The sequence below is a fragment of the Macrobrachium nipponense genome, chromosome 17 (genome assembly GCF_015104395.2).
Source record: "Macrobrachium nipponense isolate FS-2020 chromosome 17, ASM1510439v2, whole genome shotgun sequence".
In the NCBI taxonomy this organism is placed as follows: domain Eukaryota; kingdom Metazoa; phylum Arthropoda; class Malacostraca; order Decapoda; family Palaemonidae; genus Macrobrachium; species Macrobrachium nipponense.
In genome coordinates, this window is record NC_087210.1 from 30,316,872 (window position 1) to 30,335,439 (window position 18,568).

The 18,568-nt window shown below is 42.1% G+C and overlaps 1 protein-coding gene across 8 annotated transcripts in view; it reads right to left on the bottom strand.

Moving 5' to 3' along the window:
• Positions 1-18,568, bottom strand: part of LOC135196157 (synergin gamma-like) — a 272,072-nt gene that overhangs the window by 13,961 nt on the left and 239,543 nt on the right. For all 8 annotated transcript variants that reach the window (XM_064222725.1, XM_064222724.1, XM_064222728.1 and 5 more), the window contains 3 exons: positions 4,746-4,870; positions 3,225-3,381; positions 2,930-3,075 (listed from right to left, as the gene is read on the bottom strand). In XM_064222725.1, coding sequence (XP_064078795.1) covers positions 2,930-3,075; positions 3,225-3,381; positions 4,746-4,870 — 428 coding nt within the window. The remainder of the gene's footprint in view (positions 1-2,929; positions 3,076-3,224; positions 3,382-4,745; positions 4,871-18,568) is intronic.

Below are 18,568 nucleotides of genomic sequence, written 5' to 3' on the forward strand. Positions count from 1 at the left end.
TCCTATGGAATTCGCTAGCGCTCCCAAAGACCAATCCAAGAAATTAAAGACTTCGAAAGTCCTAAAAATCCCTTTAAATAGATGGTCAAATTCCGAGGACGTCCACGCCAGAACCTTGGCCGGACTGTAAACGCCTGTCTGCGTGAGCTGTCCCCCAACTAATACTGGTAGAAGTCCCCCTGGGAGGAGGCAGGTACTCCCAGGCCTAGACTTTCTCCAGTAGCGTACCATTACTCCTGATTTAGAAGCTAACTTAGCTGGAGGAAAAACAAAGAGTATTTCCCCGCTTCTTTCTTGTCCTTCATCCAGTCATTCCACCCGTTGAAGGGCCGCCTTCTTTGCCGAAATTGACATCGTCATTTTCAGGAAGGAGGACTTCTTTGGAGTCCTAGTCTTGGAAAAACTGTGATAAGGGGGATAACGGAGCTGTCGGTTTAAATTCCCCCTCAAAAACAGCAATAAGACGTGAAGTCAGAACCTTATAATCTGAAGAAGGTTCTGTATTCTTTTCTTCTATTACTTCCAACTCTTCTTCTGCTGAAGAAATATCTTGCAAGTCGTCGTCGTATTTACGATTCGCTTGACGGACTAGCGTCCTGCGGCTAGCGAAGCATCGGCGTCCTGCCGCCCCGCCTCTCGATGTCTTGCCGCCTGCGTCCTGCGGCTACCGATGCGTCTGCGTCCTGCCGATTCTCGATGTCCCTCGCCTGTGTCCTGCGTCCATCGTAGACACGCCTGCTTCCTGCCGCCTGCGTCCTGCGTCCACCATTGGTCCCGCGTCCTGACGTTTGCGTCCTGCTTCTTCCGACACTATTTTCCTCCTAGCGCCAGTGCGCCCTGCGTCCTCGGCGAACGCGTCCTTTTTTTTTCTTCCCTTTTCGAAGACTTAATGGGAAGGAAATCGTCCTTACGCCTCGAAGATGCTTGTTCAGGAGCATCCCAAGACTTCACCAACACTGCCAACTTGGACTGCATTTCCCGTAAGAAATGCTTCGTACCATCCTCCTGAATGGTAGACGACGAAGGATGAGGACTACGCAGCTGGACTGCGACCTAAAGGAGAGCGATCTTGTACTCTACCACCCGACGGAGAAATACGAGGGGAGGATCCATAAGAAGATGGAGGCGATTCTCCCAAGGCAATACCATGCCGAGACGGACGTATATCGCCAGTGCGATTTGCGTCCTCTCTAGTACGAAAAATCCTTTTCCTCTTGATCGGTACTGCTCCCCCGTCTTCCGAGGATGACAACACCTCAGGACTACTCCAAGCCTCACTATCTTGCACCTGTCTCTCGAGAGCAGTTGATGTCCTGAAACCGTCCTCTTGAGTGGGCGAGACACCACTGCATACCGACGTTCTCGCTCGGAAGTCGAACCTTCCGAGGACGCACACTTCCCAGTTACGCCTTTTCTGCGGCGAACTGCAACAGCCTGGGAATTTGCAACAGGACTGTTCGAAGGGACGCCTGACCGTGTCAAAACCTCTCTCGCCTCCCTTCGACTGTCGACATGCCTTCTCCCTTGGTCTGGGAGCTTGACAGAGGTCTAGGTCTAGGAGCACGAGAGAGACGATCAGACGCCCCCTCCACTACACTTTCACTGACATCGAAAGCACTAACTTTGTCTGTAAGTCGCTGTATCTGGTCGCCCATGGACGCAAGGGCAGCGAACACTAATTCACAATATTTGTATCGTTCGTTCTCCTCCGATACAGCAGCGGGCGCAGGAGATACCTGGGGAGAAGGAACTACCAATTCTACATTAGAAGGAGCTGGAGAGGAAATACAATCACTCCTTTTACTCGAAGAATTTGATTTCTCACTACGAGAAACAGATCTCCTTACACGATCTTTCTCCAGTCTCTCAACGTATTTCATAAAGACCTTCCATTCCTTCTCTGATAAATTCTCACATTCAATGCATCTATTCTCCCAAGTACACACATTCTCCCTACATTTCTTACAAACGGTATGAGGGTCGACCGAAGCTTTCGGCAGTCTTACCTTACACCCCTCTTTTACACACACTCTAAACATACTTCCCGAGTCCAGACATCTTAAAGAACAATCCAAAGCGAATGCCAAGCTAACGTTTCCGAGTACAATACCAAAATCCAAGATCAGTCAGCAACGAGAATGAAAATTCTAGCAGGGAACCACCAACAATGTTGCCGGTTCGGCTGGCAGAGAAAATCTGGCCCAATTGGGAACGGTTCCTAGCGCTAGCGCCACGGTAACGGGGTGGTGGTTGCCTGAACTACTAATAGGTTACTAGCGATTGCCGCGAGTTTTGAAAATTTCTGCCAGGTGGAACAGAGAATATAGCTATATATATACCTGCCAGGTAAGTGTCATACATTAAATGGTTATTTTCGGGATAAATCGCCCTGGCGTCAAAAAACCGAAGGTCAGAGGCGAAAATCATATGCGGTTTGGAGATGTCCCAAGTCACCTCAAGTGGTATGAATATCAAAGTCATGTCCTTAAAAAATGGCATTAGCCGGCCGGCCCCCTTAAGATTTTCTTAACTCACAGGAGCCTATATGGCAAAAACTCTGTATGTTTACCTTAACAGGCATGCACTGACTGGAAAGGTTTATGGACATAATTTATTACTGTTTGTTAACTCCAAGAATCAGGGCACTCATAAATCAAGTGTCTGTTTCCATATGATTGAAGTAGTTCTTGCGCTAAGATTTTGCCTTCATAAAATTTGTTTCCATCAATTTTAAACAACAGGAACTTCTCTTGAAACTGCATACTCATCATTTTCTCCAGGAAGTTAGTTTATGGGCAACTTGCCACTTAAGCATATAATAAAATGAACACAGCACCATCATCTTTCTGCCATACCTAGATACCTGCCTGTAAAGAAAAACTAAAGATTATATAAAACAGAAACTAACCTTGCTGTTCTGCTACTTTACCTTTGACAAACTGCTCTCTGAATCAAGAAGTATTTCCTCCCACAAAGACTTTGCCTGTGCTAACAACTGGTCAACCTTGATGCTTGTAGTCACACGCTGGCTTGACTTGGAAATTCGGTCACATACATACCAAACTTCCTGCAGATCTGGCATGAACAAACAGTATGAATTTTTCCATAATACAATTTCAAGATTTATGTTAGGTTATCAAGCCAAAATTTATGTAACATCATGAGCACCAATTCAAATGTATTACAAGTTAAACAGTGGGGCTACTGGTACATTTCTAACTTACTAAATAAATAATCTTGCATCTGGCTGGTTGCAAGAACCTCAGACTTCAATTTCTTATCCATGAGTTTAGTTAAGATACCATGACCATGTTCTAACAATTTCACACTTCCCTCTAAGCAGCGCTGCCATGATCCCGTGTGAGCCTCATCATGGCTATTCTGAAAAATTATATAGATGATTTACTAATAATACTTTGATTCAATAGTGCAGTTCTACCTAATTACAAACGGCAATAGTACTGTTGGTTACAGGATGCATTCCATGTTTACAAGATGTATTCTATGTATGCCAGAATCAGTCATAATAAATCTAGTGGCTACCATTGAAACAAGTAAAATATGTGCTTAGTTTCTTCGGCACAATCAAGTTTTCTGTACAGCGTATAATGCTATATGAAACTCTTAATATGCTGAAGTATGAAACTATCAGCCATGACCAGGCAGAGCTCAGTTGCTCCCCAGGTAGCTGACACGTCTAGCGGTGCCAGATGCACAATCAATGGCTCACCTTAACCTTAAATAGAATAAAAACTACTGAGGGTAGAGGGCTGCAATTTGGTATGTCTGATGAGTAGATGGTGGATGATCACCATAACAATTTGCAGCCCTCTAGTCTCTGTAGTTTTTAAGATTCGAGAGTGGACAGAAAAAGTACGGACGGACATACTAAACCATCTCAATAATTTTCTTTTACAGATGTCTAAAAAGCTGAGAATGTTATACGTTTATAAGACTGGTATCTGTTTAAAATACTTGAAGTTTACTAAAGAAACTCCTTCCAATATTTTTCAATGGTTACTTTATGTTAAAAATGAACTAGAGGGGTTTAGCAAATGAGCCAATCATCAATTTATTCCATATCCAACAATTTTAGATATCAATAAAAAGAACATGACTAGGATACTATGAGTTGAGGTTAAGGCACACTTGTAGTCAGCAGAGATTTTGTATTTGAAGTAAAAGCAAGCATTAAGCTTTTAGTTTACAATTTAGAACATCTGATGAAGCACATATAAACAGCTTGGCTTTAGAAAAGAATAAATTCTGGGAATGATTAAAGTCATATTCCTAAAGGGACAGTCTTCCCTCTCTATAAAGTAGTTCCTTTTAAACATTAAAGTGTTTAATACTAATGTGCTTTCAAGGGCCTCAGCATGTCAGTCACATATGCTAAATGCACTCCTTGATAGCTACAGTCACTCAGCAAGATGTATTTTCATATTTCATTCTAAAGCACTTGATTCCATCCAGCTACATATTTCCATAAAACCACAAGAGACCAAATAAGAAAAGCAGATTAGAAATGCATAAAATTATGATTTTTATGAAAAAAAGAAAAATAAATTTTTAAAAAAAGCTTAAAGTATCAGAAAATGAAACACTGACATACAAAAAACAGAAAAATTCAACATCTTATGAATGAAGACTGGACTGATGTAAAGCTTGCTTATATCAATCTTATCCAAGCAGATCACTGTAATTTGCAGCAAATCTCTCAAAATTTTTCATAATTACATAAATACCTTTGAAGCTTCCTCTCTAATGATACTGTATTTGTCCATAAGTCCTCCAGTAAATGAATCTAACACTGCAGGTGAACCTGTAGACTGGGTAATTCCACCTGAACCATTTCCATTTGGTGATATGCCTGTAGATTGTCAAATTTGTGAATGTCACAATAAAAACATGTCTTATAACTTCATTCAATGAAAAATTTTTAATCAATTTGCATTTTTTTTAACTAACAAACCTAAGGTCTTTAAATATGGGAAAAATCTCTCTGGCTTACTTGGGTCCGGTTAAAACCAGAAAAAGGTTTGGTAACATCAGTGTACCAGCCAATGGGGGGAGAGAGTAGGCTGGGCCTAACAAGCTCTCCCCTTTGCATACACCGTGAGTCACCAGTTATCTCTCAAACTGTCTTCAAGCAAGACATGTGATGCCCTTTCTACCATAGAAACTGGTTTTCTATGCACTTCCTGTTCTTTTTATTTGGTGTTCTGGTTTTATCATTGTTTTTTGTTGCGTTTCTGTGATATATTGTGATTATCTGTGTATATTTACGTTTGAGAAATGCAAACCCATGAATCAGCTAAAGGTGAATTCACACTAGGCTTCACAGCACGCTTTTAGAGTGCTCATCTAATTCCACAGCAACTGTAGAACTTGCAGATATATACTGACCACTCTGTAGATAGTTTTGTTCTTCCTGAATCCTTGATTGCCAAAGACATCGTCTTTCTGCAGATGAACGATCAAACCAATATCAAGTTCATTTCACTCAAAGAAGCAATCTCTCTGCTATGACTTTGTCAGCTTTGTCAGGTGTAGTGTTGACCAGTCTATGGTGTACTGTTGGTCATACTTGTCAGCATTCTTTGTTTTGTGTTACAAGACAGAAGAAAAAACAAAACCTGGATATAAGTTTAAGAATAAAATATAGTCAATTTTTAGTTTTGACGTCCTCCTACAGAACCTAGTGACAGTGATGGTCCTGGATGACTTACAAGTTTAATGAACGTTCGCTATAAGTCGTAATCTCTTATGCAGAGACTGTACTGTAATTGTGCCTGATTATTCTGGCAAATTTTCAAGCGAGTCCATATACAATAACAAAGAAAGCCCTTACCAAGTAGGAAGCTTCCTTATGGGTAAAATTCTTCAAGAAGCAATAAATGCCTAGTCATCATCTGACAGATAAGCCTGCAGATTGAAAGTAAGTACAGTGGGTCCCTGCTACATCGCGGATTACCAATCAAAGCTTCAGTTAATAGCGGGTTTTTCTGTGGAACTTTTCTTGAAGTATATCGCGGAAAATTCACCAATTCGATTCACAGATTTTTTCGTAGAGCAATATTCACTAAATATTGTATTTTCATTTTATTTACATGAATAAATATACTTTTATGCTAAAAAATTTATTCACTAAAGTTCTATTACAATATACATATGTATTTTTCTTTCTCTGATTTACTGAACCGTGCTTCATTACAAGTTTAGTAGTCGACTTTGTCATTATCACACAATATAACAGTACACACAAGAATACTATAGCTCTGTTGATGTTCCATTTCTAATCACTGTAAAAATACGTATTTAAAATCTGAATTTTATATGGAAGCATCACAAGGTTACTATACTATGTATACAGGCGGCCCGCGGTTAACGGCGCAATCGCTCAGTGGCGAATCAGTTTTACGGCGGTCATAAAAAATATTCATTAAAAAAATAAAGCATTTTGAGGTATTTTTACGGCACACTTTTCGGTCAACAGCGCTGCTAGCACCGTCATGTCTAACGAGTACATAAATTTGTAGAAATACCGTTCAGCCCATAAAGGTTATGAAAATGATATTAAAAAAATTAGGGTAAAATATATGTCTCTGACGCTGTTCTATGCCGAAAATAAAGAGTTAAATGAGTGCAAATTTAGCTATGGATGTGTCGATTTATAAACGTTCATGCTTCTATGTTTAAAATGTGTAATAAAATGTATTACTTATAGGGTATTTTTATTTCTGCACAGAAATATGATACCAAAGCAGCCTTTGAAACTGCCCTTCACGTTATCAAATACAATGTTTTTTCATGTTCATTCTTGTAAGCCGAAAATATAGAGTTAAAAAAAGTGCAAATTTAGTGATCAATGTGTCGATTTTATAAATGTTCATGATTTTATGTTTAAAATGTGTATGAAAATGTATTACGTATAGGGTATTTTTATTCCTGCGCAGAAATATGATACTAAGGCACGCTTTTTAAACTGCCCTTCACAAATAAGGGATTTTTGACGTAAGGAAAAATCTATTTCTGGGCGATTGGCTCGTGTCGCCAGCGAAATATCCTTTAATCTATTATTTCTAGGGTAAATGTACTAACACATACCAGAGAATAAATAAAATAAAGAAAAAGGTCAGTATAACTGACTCGCTCACCCTCTAGGAGGATGTCGGTATGAACACTAGGCGAGTGAGACCACTACCACGAGCCAAATGCCAATAGAAATCTCCCACTACAAAATCCCTCCAAGAGGGGAGCCGACCCACAGAGTGAGCAGCTCGTACTACTACTACTCCATCCCATGCTGCCGACTGCTGCGCCTCTAGTGGCCATCCTGAAGTTAGCAGACAATCTTGGGCGCAGGGATGGGTTTAGCTAGGGTGGGCATTTCGCTGGCCGACACGAAGCCTAATTCGCCCAGAAATAGATTTTTCCTTACGTCAAAATCCCTTTTCTGGGCTCAGCTCGTGTCGCTGCGCGAAATCGTACCAGAGAAATAGCACAAGATTGTAAACGAAAAGTAATAAAATAAATCAAAATAGGTCTCAAATAAAAAATAAAGTAAATATAAAAAGAATATAATTGCTAAAAAGATACAAATACAACAGTGATAACAAACTAAAATTATGCTTACAAATTTACCCCTTAATCACCTAAACAATGTTTTCTTAACATAAGGTAATTTACATATATACAGAGGTAAATTGGCTTACATGTAATAAAATGGTATCTGTGTAAAGGCATGTATCAAAAATATAATAGCAATTAAAACAGTCAAATGAACAAATTAATCAACAATGATAATATATATAAGGAATGTATATGCCTTAATATACAAAACCCGTAATCATTATAAAAGAGATGTATCCCCTAGCATAAAAATAAGGGGGTAACATCCATGAGATCAATATGCATAATCATCTGTGAGTGTCCCTAGACAAAAAATTAATGGGCACCCACTACATCATAAAAGCAGCTAAGGCACAAGGTAAATGTAAATGAACATGGCAGGAATAGACGAACTGTTGGGTGAGGCAGGTAGAAAGGAGGACTGAATCTTCTACTACAAGTTAACTAGAGTCAGGGGAAACTACGTTTCCCGCTGCTACTGCTGAAAATTTCAGAGCTTCCAAGGACTTAAGGTAATGACGTTTGAACACTGTCGGCGATTTCCATCCGGTATATTTCTTCAACTCATCGAAGTTCATGTGTTGGAAATAATTAATTGAGGTGGCTACTGCTCTGACATCATGTACTTTTGGGAAAGAATCAGGATTGGCTTGTTTAATAAAGTACAGGATTTGTTGCCTGATGCCTTTAATGGATAAAGTTCCACCTTTTTCCCTCTTAAAGAGGGGCCCCGATGAGGATGAGGAGGTTCTGGATAGAAAGGCTCGTAAGGCTGAAACTGGACAAAGGGATACATCTTGTGGAAGAGGTAGTACTTTCCAAGGTTCCCACCTCATCAAAGGATCTTCATTCTTTGCCAAAAAACTCCGTTCCGGAGAAAGTAAAACTTCCCCTGTGGGAAGGAATTGAATATGATTCCGGAATATCTCTGGGGATAAAGCCGACAGTTCTGAAATTCTTGCTCCTGAAGCCAGGCTTAATAAAAATAGGGTTTTCCTTAGGAGCATCATAAACGAGCATGTGTCATTATCGGTTTCAGAAGCCAGTTTTAGAACATCGTTAAGAACCATGAAACTGACGTAGGCCTCACAGAAGGCCTAAGTCTAGCACATGCCTTAGGAATAGACGAGAAGTAGGTATCCGTCAAGTCTATGTTAAATCCAAATTGAAATATCTTTTTCAAGGCTGACTTGTTTGTCGTAATCGTGCTAGCTGCTAAACCTTTTCAAATAAGGATCTGAAAAAGGATATAGCTGAATTAACCGTCATGATTCTGATATCTGACTTCTCAGGAAGGTTGCTAACTTTTTGACAGCAGCATCATACTGCCTCAAAGTTGAATCCCTTTTATCGGATTCCAAGAAGAGAATGTTCTGAGGGTCAATATTCGCATCTCTTTTTGCCGCAAACTTCATGAAATCCATAAAGTTAGGGTTTTGAGAATCCTTGAGGAACAAGCGACAGTCTTAGTTTGTACTGACTGGGAGAGCTTGGGACTGGGGATCGAAGAGGAGCGAAGGCCCAGCTCCAGAATTAGGGGATACCAATTGCTCTTCGGCCAGTCTGGGCTACTAGAGCCACTGACCCTTGAATGTCCTGAGTTTGTTCAATACTTTCATAAGGAGATTCATTGGAGGGAAGACGTAAATCTTCTCCCAGTTGTTCCAGTCCAGAGCCAGGGCGTCCGTGGCGTAAGCCAGAGGGTCCAGGTTGGGGGCTACATAACACGGTAGTTTGTGGTTCGCTTGGGATGCGAAGAGATCCACCTGTAGCCCTGGGACCTTTTCTTTTTGAAGGATCCATTGGAACGAACTGTTGTCTAGTGACCCATTCCGACTCTAGGGGTACTGATCGGGATAGGGCGTCTGCTATGACGTTTCTCACTCCAGCTATGTGAGTGGAGGAAAGATGCCAACTGAACTTGTCTGCCAGGGAGAAGATGGCTACCATGACGTGATTTAGATGACGTGACTTGGAGCCTCCTCTGTTTATACAATGTACTACCACTGCGCTGTCCAGGACTAGCTTTATGTGGGAGTTCTTTGGTGGGTTCAACCTTTTTAGAGTCAAGAACACTGCCATTGCCTCCAGTACGTTTATATGGAACTGACGAACTGGGCGTGACCAGATCCCTTGAACCTTTTTTACCTGGGAATACCCTCCCCAGCCGCTTAAGGACGCGTCTGTGTGGATGGTGATCCCTGGTGGAGGGAACTGGAGGGGTACTGACATTGATAGATTCTTGACTTTGGCCCACGGCCGAAGCCGATTCTTTAGAATCAGAGGCACTGAGGATAGCTTGTCCCTGGTCCTGACATTCGCTCGTGAGCGCCAGATCCTGGATAGGTCTTTCAGTTTGGCTTTCATTAAGACGTTCGTTACTGATGCAAACTGGAGAGAGCCGAGGATCCTTTCCTGAGCTCTCCTTGATGCTAGTTTGTGACTTAGAAATTGCTTGACTGACTTCGCTATTTCTTTCTTTTGGTAGATGGAATCGACAGAGTGTGGGAGGATAGATTCCATTGAATGCCTAGCCACTGAAAGTTTGACTCTGGAGTGAGTCTTGACTTGGACTTGTTTATCTTGAATCCTAGATATTCTAGGAACCGGATCACTTTCAGTGTAGCCTTGTTGCATTCCTCGACTGATGGGGCCCAGATCAACCAATCGTCGAGATATGCCACTACCATAATCCCTTGCGATCTGAGCGTTTTGCACTACCACTTCCGCTAGCTTCGTGAACCCCTGGGTGCCACGTTGAGTCCCGAATGACTACCTTGAGGATAACGTCTGGTCTCCTATCTTGAAACCCAGATACGGACGGAAGTGTCTTGCAATAGGGATATGATAGTAGGCGTCTGTAAGATCGATAGAGGTGGTGACGGCCCCACGGGGAAGTAAGGTCCGCACCTGTGAGATCGTGAGCATCTTGAACTTGTCGCAGCGGATGGCTAAGTTTAAGCGGGACAAGTCTAAGATCACCCTTCTTTTTTGTGAGCCTTTCTTTGGCACGCTGAACAAGCGACCTTGAAATTTTAATCTCTTGACTCTCGCTATAGCTCCTTTCTGAAGGAGGTCCTCCGCGTACTCTGTCAATTCTTTGGAAGGAAGTTGACGGAAAGGTCTGGCTGGAGGTGGGTTCGTCAAACCAGCTCCAACCCAGCCCTTTTGACACTATGCTCTGAGCCCACTGGCTGAAGTTCCACCGGTGGCGAAAGTGAAACAGCCTCCATCCTACCTGAAGTTCTTCATTGGTTCTGGGTAACCGCCTCTGCCTCCTCTGAAGTGCTTTCCCCACCCCTAGTTAAAGGGGCCTCCGATCCTCTCCCACGAAAGGACCGCTTACCTCTGCCTCCCTTACCCGAGCGGTCATACTTCTGAGAAGCTTGACTCTCGAAGGCTTGATTGTAAGCAGGAGAGATGGCGTATGAGGTAGAGGGTTGAGGCTGAGGGGATATCACATAAATTGGCTGTGATTGACCCTTAGAAGTGGAAGGTTGGGCTGTCTGCACTAACGGCACTGGTGGAACTTGTTGAGGAAAAGCGTGGTTGCTTCTTCTGGTAAGGTTGGAAACGCCTGGGTTCCTCTGACCCTTACCTTTAGGTGTCAAGTCTTGTCTCCTCCTAGCCGAAAGGCCCCAACGGTCCTTAAGGCTCTGGTTCAACCTCGTAGCCTCTGCCTGGACTTCCTTAACCATAGCCTCTGGAAAGAGATCTGCGCCCCAGATGTTAGAGGAGAGTAACCTATTCGCTCATGTCGAATGGTTGCCTCTAGCAGGACATGCTTTCTACAATTCATTCTAGCAGTGGCAACTCGAACACATCTGACGTACCGTTTGAGTCAGGGCTTTGGTCATAAGCTTAAAAATTGGTTCTGATCCATAGGCCATGGTTGCTACCTCCGACATAGCCATAGAGTTGATTGATCTGGCTAGTCGTGATTTTGCGTCAAATTCAGTTTGAATGAGATTATCTGGGAGCCTGGGTAGCTTTTCACCAAACTGCTCCATAGCACAGTCAGGTTTGAGTTTGCCAGCTGAGAATGTATTCGGCAAGTCTTCCCACAACTCTCCAATTGAAGGGAGTAATGGAGATGTGGGATCTGCTTCTTTCAACTGAGGCATGGGTTCCCCCTTCTGGGCCGCTGAGATGGTCGACCTAAACTATCTTGTTGGAGGGAACGGGGCGGGGTACTCTCATCCATTGTGAAAATGGTAAAGGGACTTTTGAATGGTTGTCTTTTGGTGTTAGAACAATCCAGGTTCCTCTAAACATCTGAGCCATTCTCTCTGAGCCTGGTCTCGTGAATAGAGGACTGTCCTCCTTTGGTACCCTATCGTCCAACGAACCATAGCCGAAGGCGTGAGCCTTGCGTAGCCTATGAAAGGAGGCTGTAGGCCTTCCGGGTAGAACTCGAAGTCTTCTATTCTTCGAGTTCCAAACTCCGGGATGGAGATGAGACCGTCCTGGAAGGGGGCGTATGACGCTACTCTCCATGGGTTGTTCATGGAGAAAGCAGGAAGTGAGTCATACGGAGGAAGCTGAGTTCCACTTGTGTTGGAAGTTGAGGGAGAGGCTAGAGGGACTTCTCTTAGTCCGGCTATAATAGAATCCTGGGAAGTGATCCTATCCGACAGGCGAGAGAACATCTGTTCCATACTATTCTTTAGGGACCCAACTAGGTCACCCACCTGTTGCAACAGGCCAGCATTGGAGTCCAAAGCCGGAGCTGCTGCGGAGGTGGAGGGGAGACTCTGAATTGGAACCAATGGGAGCGGAACTGGTGATTCTGCCGGAGTGCGAGATCTCTCCTTGGATTTACTTTTTGAGGACTTATAGCCGGAGCTAGAAGCTTTAGACCTGTCTGGACCGGGATTGCGAGCCGGAGACTTACGTGAGGAAGAAGACGAGGAGTCTCTTAGACGACGATGACGTCTTAGTCAAGGTCATCGCTTTAGCCTTGACCTTAGGTCTAACCGAAGCCTCAGGAGGAGTATAATAATTCATCACCCGTAAAGCCTGGAAAGATGGAGAGGTTGCAGGGGTAGAAGAGACAGTCACACCCAAGGGTGACCCTGAGTGCCTACATTACTTACCTCGACCAACAGGTCGTCTATACCTACCATCGGTTCAACATTAATATCCAGGGTTGCGACATCCGTGGAGATATCCTGGTCTTGTTCCGTTAAAGAGGCCGCCAGCTGTTGTTGGATAAAGGCGATAGACGGGTCCGCCTCTACTGGGTCGACGTAACCTGTCGCCTTGCCTCCGGGGAAGATTAATAGTGCTAACCGCTTCTCGAGGATGTAGGGCTGGACCCTTGGCGGCGTTCTTGCCAAAACCTCCGACCCACCCGGCACCCGCAGGTAGCCAGTGCGGTATCCTTACTGCCGGAGCCTGTAAAGAGGGAGCGGGCGTATTTTAGATTTAAGAATCACTTAAAACTAAAACTTAAAGTACAAACTTAAACTAGAATGCCTTAAGTTAAAGAAATGATGAAAACTTAAGCACTAAAAAGGAAGCGGAGCAGCTACTGGAGATGGAATACTTACCCCTTCCAAAAGCTGGCTCACCAGATCGTAACATATGGTACACGTCTCATGGTACCAGACCTGGATGTCCCCGTGCGGAGTCGCGCATGGAGCATGGGACCAGGCAAAACTTCGTGTCCACAGGGGTCCTGAAGTGTAGCGGAACATCCCGGATGCTCACAGTTGGTGGCCTGTAAGTGGGAAGACACATGAGTATCTTAAAAGGCATCACTTACAGACTAAAGGACAAAAGAACTCCGTTACATGCCGGAGCTCGGAAAAAATTTGGGCATAACCCCTCCTGCTTGCCATGAAATAGGCTGAATCCCGGAGAGATCCGGGTAAAGATATGAAAGGGAGGGGGGGGGGATGGTTTAAGGTACTTAAGATAAACTTATAGATAACTTTAAAACTAAAAAACACTCAAGCGAACCGGACTAGGTTCAGTGTGAAGCGGAGTGTAGTAACTCAGCAATACGGTAAGGTTAGTAGTGACCTAAAGTAAATGTATGTACCGGTTCTACTCTACCGAGCGGACTAGCCCCCTCCGCTGGATACCAGGACTCCGGTCAGGGAGGAGCTCTAGTAAGGAGGGAAAGGGCGAGAGGACATACATGCTCGAGGCTAGCCCGAGCGACAAGGTAGTAACAGAGGGGGGGGAAAGGCCAGGGCCCCCCACAATGTACCACCCGGCCGGACCGAGAAGCCGGAGAGGTCGAAACCAGTCTGGGTCTGTCCCGACTCCCTAGTCCCTCCGCATGAGGAGAGAGAGGGAGGCAGGCTCGGGTATGTGGAGCGAGCATGGGTAGACCGACCCACCCTCGCCGGACTCATGGAAGAGCGGGAGAGGGGGAAGGGTGACTGGGCAGGCGTCTTGGCTGCCCGTGATCACGAAGTGACCACGAGGCGGTAAGGGAGATACGACCACCCAACCTAGGCCAACCAACTGATCAGAGAGAAGCTATCGGGAAGCAACTTGAACTGAAAAGCGGTAGCATACAGGCCCACAGGGCTAAAACCAACTGATCAGAGAGATGCTATAGGGAAGCAACCGAACGATCAGCGGTAGTATAGCTCTATGAGCCAGGACCTAGGCTAAGCCAGACGCCTAACTAAACCTAACGATGACAAAATACTATAATAAATAAATAAAATGAAAGAGAGAAAGTAATATAGCAGGAGAAAAATCCAGGAGTGTACGACTAACCCGAAGGCAAGTCTACCACTCAAAAGCTAGTCATAGGCCGATACTAAGAACCTGGACTAGGGTTATCTGGATAGAAAAAGCCTACATAAGGTGAAATACATGCATGCATGACAACCTGAGTAGACCTTAATCTAAACAAAGCGGATAATCAAATAGAGCGTACATAAATAAGGGATGTTCTAGGTATGGGAGACCAAGAACGAACCCAACACGCGGCAGAACCATGCTGCATGCTTCCGACCCCGAGAACGTATTTATACCTAAAAAACGGCAAATACTGTCTCAGGGACGGAAAAAACCAACTAATCGTAAATACTGAGTACTTAACTTAGCTGCTGCGATAGCTGCACGCTCCATTATAGTAAAAATCCACGAAAAAAGGGCACAAAAAAAACACAGAGAGAAAATTAGCACGTGTGGCTCCTGGCGCTAACTTGAAAGGAGTGACCACTAAGGAGAGGCAGCCAGCAGAGGCGGCAGCATGGCGGGATGGAGTAGTAGTAGTACGAGCTGCTCACTCTGTGGGGTCGGTCTCCCCTCGTTGGAGGGATTTTGTAGTGGGAGATTTCTATTGGCATTTGGCTCGTGGTAGTGGTCTCACTCGCCTAGTGTTTCATTACCGACATCCTCCTAGAGGGTGAGGCGAGTCGAGTTTATACTGACCTTTTTCTTTATTTTATTTATTCTCTGGTATGTGTTAGTACATTTACCCTAGAAATAATAGATTAAGGATATTTCGCGCAGCGACACGAGCTGAGCCCAGAAATGATGTTTTTCCAGTTCGTTCTTGTAAGCTGTCCACCTGCCGCTCTCCGAAAATATAGTTAAAAAGATTGCAAAATTTAGCTGCTGCTACTGCTACTCAGATAATCACATTTTTCTTACTAATCCCAAGAGTTGATTATGGAAAATCCCAAGATTAACCAAAAATCCCAAGATAATAAAATAACTGACATATGCCAAGCCTAAATATTTACTCTGTCTGTCTATCAGGAAAAGATACTGATAAATTGAATTGGCGGTATCTTTTCTGAGAGAGAGAGAGAGAGAGAGAGAGAGAGAGAGAGAGAGAGAGAGAGAGAGAGAGAAAGTATATTGCAGTGTGTTCATGCTTGTTAAAAATGTGCAGTATGGGCAATTCATATCTGGAAGAAGAAAAAAATATGAATTTTGTTGCTGTCAGTCGCATGGACTAAGTTTACAAAGAGCAGGGAACAAATCTTGACATTCCTCGGGAGATTAGAGAGATGAACCAAGGCCATCTAGGGTGAACACTCTCCCCTCTCAACTATACTGTAAGTGTTAACTTGAGTCTCTGAAACCAATAGGTATTAGCACACGCGCAACTTGTGTGTGTGTGTGTGTGTGTGTGTGTGTGTGTGTGTGTGTGTGTGTGTATGGGCATACTGTTAAAAAAAATGTGCTGTACCTACAGATAATAAATACCTACATCTTGGAAGATAAAACAAACAAACAAATTTTGTTGTTGTTAGTCGCCGGGGATATAAAGGGTGTGACCAGCAGACAGAAAGATTAACATTTTTCCAGAGATTAAAGAGCTGAATTTTGTTTTGAAGCTGTCAACCGCGTTAGTAAATAGGTATCATCTTCTAAAGAAATTGTTTTTCTTTTCTTTTTGCGGAAGAATCTTCAAACCATTTTGCATTCAAAGTAATGAGAAGGAATCATTCTATTCTTCATGTAATCAGTAAAATACTTACACTAATAAAAACTAAAACTACGTATTGTATGCAAAACACACACATCATCGTTAGCTTCGCGTGTGTAAATGTTCATTCCAAGAAATTCACAGAGTAGTATAACTAACATCTGATTGGTTGGTTGGTAACCATGGAGATCTGTTATCCAATGACTGCCCTCTGCTTCTGTTCTATTTATAGACATATGCCGTGGATGGCACTAGTTTTGAACGTTACCATGTTCGTGATTTTCTGACTGCTGACGGCAAAAATTACTAAATAATTTTTTTTTATATAATTATTTACTTCGTAAAAACAATAATATAATATGATCATTTTAACTTTAATGTATAGTGGTATGAAAAATACCAGTGTGTCGTAGTGATGCGTCATCAATATAGTGGTATGAAAATACAACATGGTGTTGTAGCGATGCGTAATCAAGAAGTACAGATCCTTTTCCCGGACCATCCTCAAAATTTTACGACTCTTCAACTTCAAGATCGATATGGTGAAATATATTATATAGTCATACTTATTGTTAAAATTCACAAGTTGAACTGCAAAACATTATTATATTTTGATTGTCATGTACATATATTTTTTGCATTTTACGGAATGTTTGTTTTGAAAATAATAGCTATTAGTGAACATATGATATTAATTGTCCCACTATTTTGTTATAGGTGATCTTAGTTATCTCACATTCATTTAACAGTATTATATTAATATTTATTTAAATAAACTGTAATTAATGAATAACAATAATGAAAAACATAAAGGGAAAAAATGCTTTTGCTGCAGTAGTGATGTTTGTTTGATTATGCATCTGACCTCACATTTCCGAAATCTGAAAAATTCCAAAAACCGAAACATCGGAATGTGTGTGTACTGCACATTTTTTTAAACACGCACACAAGGTCTACACATTTACTGATACCCGTTGGTGAAAGACTCAAATTACAGTATTTATTCCTGAGAGAGAGAGAGAGAGAGAGAGAGAGAGAGAGAGAGAGAGAGAGAGAGAGAGAGAGAGAGAGAGAGAGAGAGAGAGAGAGAGAGAGAGAGAATGATTTAGGACTCAAAGGCATGTTATTTTTACAATTATTTTATTATCTTGGGATTCTTTTTTAATCTTGAGATTATCTATTCAATTCTTGAGATTAGTAAGAAAATTACCGCAACTTGACTAGCAGCAGCACACATCTGAATGACTCGGCCATTAGCATGCTAAACCACCAACCTTATGAACTGACGCTCTCGGAAAAGGAACTCGCATGATACATGAGATACATGACAAAACCACTGTTTATTGGTAAAAATTTGGGGGTCGCATGATATGCGAGATCGCATGTTACTCAAGTATATACGGTATGTATTCTCATATTATTGTATTATAAAATACTACAACAAATCTAAGCCAGTATTCCGGAGAAACCAAGACCTATTTTCTACATGGCCTCTTCTTTTCACTAAATGAGGATAAAGCAAAGCATAACGATCCAGCAAATGCCACACATTTCAGTTTTAGATTTTTTCGGATTTCAGAACTGAAGCTTGCTCCATAAATACACAAGCACATTTTATTTCCAACGAAAACATTCTGTAAAACAAAAAAATATATAGCATACTAGAGAACAGTAACTTGTGTATTTACTCATGTATCATACAATCTAGTGTAGTACAATGCCATCATTAAAGTTTCTTCCAAAAACATTGTGTATAGTGCTAAATGTATTTTTAATAGTTTACACTAGGCTAGGCCTTCTATGCCTGTCCCAGTTTCTGTAGATACCACTGATAGTAATGCATATCTGAATTAGCTTATAACAAATACTAAGTAAGCTTAGTTAGGTTACCTAAATGCAAATTCTATAGATTAAACCAGTCTTACCAACCTTGTGACTTGTCAAAGAATTCATTACATATACAACGTATTTCTTATAATTTAACAGCCACTTACTACTGCACACAAGACACTGGCATAAATAACAGAAAGTACGTATTACGTACTAGTATATACAATCAAATCGAGAAACAGCCATTTGCTAATGTCAGTTACTGTAACTGACACTTTTATTAAGGGTTGCTTTACAGTTATCGACTTGTTAAAAATATATAGTAGTAATCATTTTCATTTTCAATGGGGACTTCCATAAATAACACCTTCACAAACTGGAAAGTGTTATGAAAGTGAGCCACTAAATTCATAGTTGTAGCTGTGGCTGAAGTAAAGAATATTGTGCAGGCCAACAATACGTACTGGCAATATTACACCTTTACTTCACTTAATTTATGTATACATTTGCATTTCTTAAACCCCGCTCTGATAATTTACGATAAAATGAATCTATGAATCTCTGAAATAAGTTTCATTTAGCAATTAATGGCCGTGATGTAAGTAAAATGCAATCAGCTGATGATTTTAAGAATGTAAATGCAACCAGAATGCAAATGGCACACCTGATTGCTATGGTCATAAATTAAAATACGATATG